Source organism: Austrofundulus limnaeus, unplaced genomic scaffold (genome assembly GCF_001266775.1).
Source record: "Austrofundulus limnaeus strain Quisiro unplaced genomic scaffold, Austrofundulus_limnaeus-1.0 Scaffold1407, whole genome shotgun sequence".
NCBI lineage: Eukaryota > Metazoa > Chordata > Actinopteri > Cyprinodontiformes > Rivulidae > Austrofundulus > Austrofundulus limnaeus.
In genome coordinates, this window is record NW_013953809.1 from 1 (window position 1) to 2958 (window position 2958).

A 2958-nucleotide genomic window follows, 5' to 3' on the forward strand; every position below is an offset into this window, starting at 1 on the left:
CCGAGCCGTCCTCTCCTCTCCTCTCCTCCTCTCCGCTTGGCTCTAACGGAACCAGAACCGGCTCGTGAGGATGTTCGGGTTCCGGCTCAACAAGTCCCGGCTCCTCTTCCTCCTCTTCCTCCTGTCCCTCGCGCTGTGACGCGCGGCGGCCGGATGGAGATCGCCTTGGTGAGCTTTGAGAACGGCGGCGCCAATGAGAGCCGCCGGAACGCGCTGGACGTCCCTCAGACCGGGTTCGGCCAGTCCGGACCCGGAGAGGAGTTCGGGAAGGAGCTGAACACGCGCGGCGGCGGCGGCGGCGGCCCCCCTCAGACCCGGAGCCCCTGGAGGATCAACGACATGAACACCACCCTGAGYTGCAGTGAGAACGCCATGGATGCGCTTTTACGCGCGGACCACAGTCCGCACCTGTTCGACGAGGACCTGCTGGACCTGGACCTGGACACGGACAGTACCGAGAGGGTCCTCATCAACATAGCCGGGCTGCGCTACGAGACCCAGCTGGGCACCCTGAACCAGTTCCCGGACACCCTGCTGGGAGACCCYGCCAAGCGGATCAAGTACTTCGACCCGCTCCGGAACGAGTACTTCTTCGACCGGAACCGGCCCAGCTTCGACGGGATCCTGTACTTCTACCAGTCCGGCGGCAAGATCCGCAGACCCGTCAACGTRTCCATCGACGTGTTCGCGGACGAGATCCGGTTCTACCAGCTGGGGGAGGAGGCCATGGAGCGGTTCCGAGAGGACGAGGGCTTCATCAAGGAGGAGGAGAAACCTCTGCCCCAGAACCAGTTCCAGAAGCAGGTCTGGCTCATCTTCGAGTACCCGGAGAGCTCCAGTCCGGCCCGGGGCATCGCCATCGTGTCGGTGATCGTCATCACCATCTCCATCATCACCTTCTGCCTGGAGACGCTGCCCGAGTTCCGGGACGAGCGCGAGCTTCCGGCCAGCATCCGGGTGGAGAACGGAACCGAGACCCGGACCTCCCTGACCTTCACAGACCCATTCTTCATCATCGAGACCACCTGCGTCATCTGGTTCACCTTCGAGCTGCTGGTCCGGTTCTTCGCCTGCCCCAGCAAGTCCGAGTTCTCCAAGACCATCATGAACATCATCGACATCATGTCCATCATGCCCTACTTCATCACGGTCGGAACCGAGCTGGCCGAACAGGGTCAGGAGCACCAGAACGGCCAGCAGGCCATGAGCCTGGCCATCCTCAGGGTCATCCGCCTGGTCCGGGTCTTCAGGATCTTCAAGCTGTCCCGCCACTCCAAGGGTCTGCAGATCCTGGGTCAGACCCTGAAGGCCAGCATGAGGGAGCTGGGTCTGCTCATCTTCTTCCTCTTCATCGGAGTCATCCTCTTCTCCAGCGCGGTCTACTTCGCGGAGGCGGACGAACCCGAGTCGCACTTCTCCAGCATCCCGGACGCGTTCTGGTGGGCCGTGGTTACCATGACGACGGTGGGCTACGGGGACATGAGGCCGGTGACGGTCGGCGGGAAGATCGTGGGCTCGCTGTGCGCCATCGCCGGGGTCCTGACCATCGCGCTGCCGGTTCCGGTCATCGTGTCCAACTTCAACTACTTCTACCACCGGGAGACGGACCAGGACCAGTCCACCCTGAAGGAGGACCCCAGCGGCGGACCGGAGAGCCCCGAACCCAGGCGCAAGACCAGCAGGTCGTCGGTCAGGTCGCGCGACGCGGAGACCACCGAGGCGGCGACTTCTGAGAAGAACATCAAAGCGAACAGCGGCGGCGACTTCAAACGCTCCCTGTACGCCTTCTGCCTGGACACGCGCGAGACCGACCTGTAGGTCCGGGACCGGCCTGTGGGTCCGGGACCGGCCTGTAGGTCCGGGACCGGCCTGTAGGTCCGGGACCGGCCTGTGGGTCCGGGACCGGCCTGTGGGTCCGGGACCGACCTGTGGGTCCGGGACCGGCCTGTGGGTCCGGGACCGACCTGTGGGTCCGGGACCGACCTGTGGGTCCGGGACCGGCGGGACCAGCAGAACCTTCAAACCGGTGCAGAACTGCAGCAGAACCAACCGGACCGTCAGGTTCTGCTGCAGAACTTCAGGGACAATCAGAACTTCTGTAAATACATCCAGGTTCTGTTCTTCCTCTGCTTTTTACAGAACCGAACCGAACCGAGCCGGGTTCTTCTTTTCGTGTCTTGTGGAGAATTTTTAAATATTTTTTTTCTTTGTGAAGAAAATTTTATTTTTTTGAGATTTTTTAAACAAACTCAGAGAACTTCCGCCTTGTTTCAGAACCTTTGGACCTGAAGGAGCAGCAGAGAGGAGACAGCGAGCAGAACCTGCAGGACCAGAACCTGCAGGACCAGAACCAGGTGAGTCCAACAAGATTCTGCCTCTCTGAGGGTTCGGGTCCGGTTCTGTTGTGTCAGGTAAACAAACAAACAAACAAACATAAATAAATCAGAGGAAGTTTTAGTTTGAATCAGATTCACTGTAAAAACTGATTATTTAATGTTTGAGTTTCTGTTGCAGGAAAATGTATTAAAATAATTTTATTTAATTTGTTTAAATTCTTTTAGTTTCAGAAACATTTAACTTCTGTTTTCTTAAAGTTGTTCTTAAATATAATAAAAATAAACAAAAACATTTTGAATTTAAACTCAAACAGATGTTGWTTTATTTATCAGATGAACTAAATCTCATTTATTCATGATCAGAATATAAACATTAAAATGTTAAACGACTGTAAAAACTATTATTACTTAAAGTAAACTGGACTTTATACCAGAGTACACTTTTATATGAACTGAGGCAGCAAGTAGAAAGTACTTAATACTTTACTTTACATGTACTTAGTAAGTCAGAATGATTATTTTAAATCAGTTTACCTTATAGATATTTACTGAATTTATATTTCCTTTTACAAAACCATGAGCTGAAGCTAACCTGCTAACAGTCCTCACCTGTCCTCACCTG

At 54.9% G+C, this 2958-nt stretch overlaps 1 protein-coding gene across 4 annotated transcripts in view; it reads left to right on the forward strand.

Moving 5' to 3' along the window:
* The first annotated feature begins 19 nt into the window (after nt 1-19).
* Nucleotides 20-2958, forward strand: part of LOC106535291 (potassium voltage-gated channel subfamily A member 1) — an 18887-nt gene continuing 15948 nt past the window's right edge. Inside the window, exons 1-2 of one of the 4 annotated variants that reach the window (XM_014032265.1) lie at nt 20-2112; nt 2275-2354. In XM_014032265.1, coding sequence (XP_013887719.1) covers nt 154-1818 — 1665 coding nt within the window. In that variant the 5' untranslated portion in view covers nt 20-153 and the 3' untranslated portion in view covers nt 1819-2112; nt 2275-2354. Of the gene's footprint in view, nt 2355-2958 lie in introns of all 4 variants that reach the window. The other 3 variants (XM_014032266.1, XM_014032267.1, XM_014032264.1) reach the window with 3 other exon arrangements.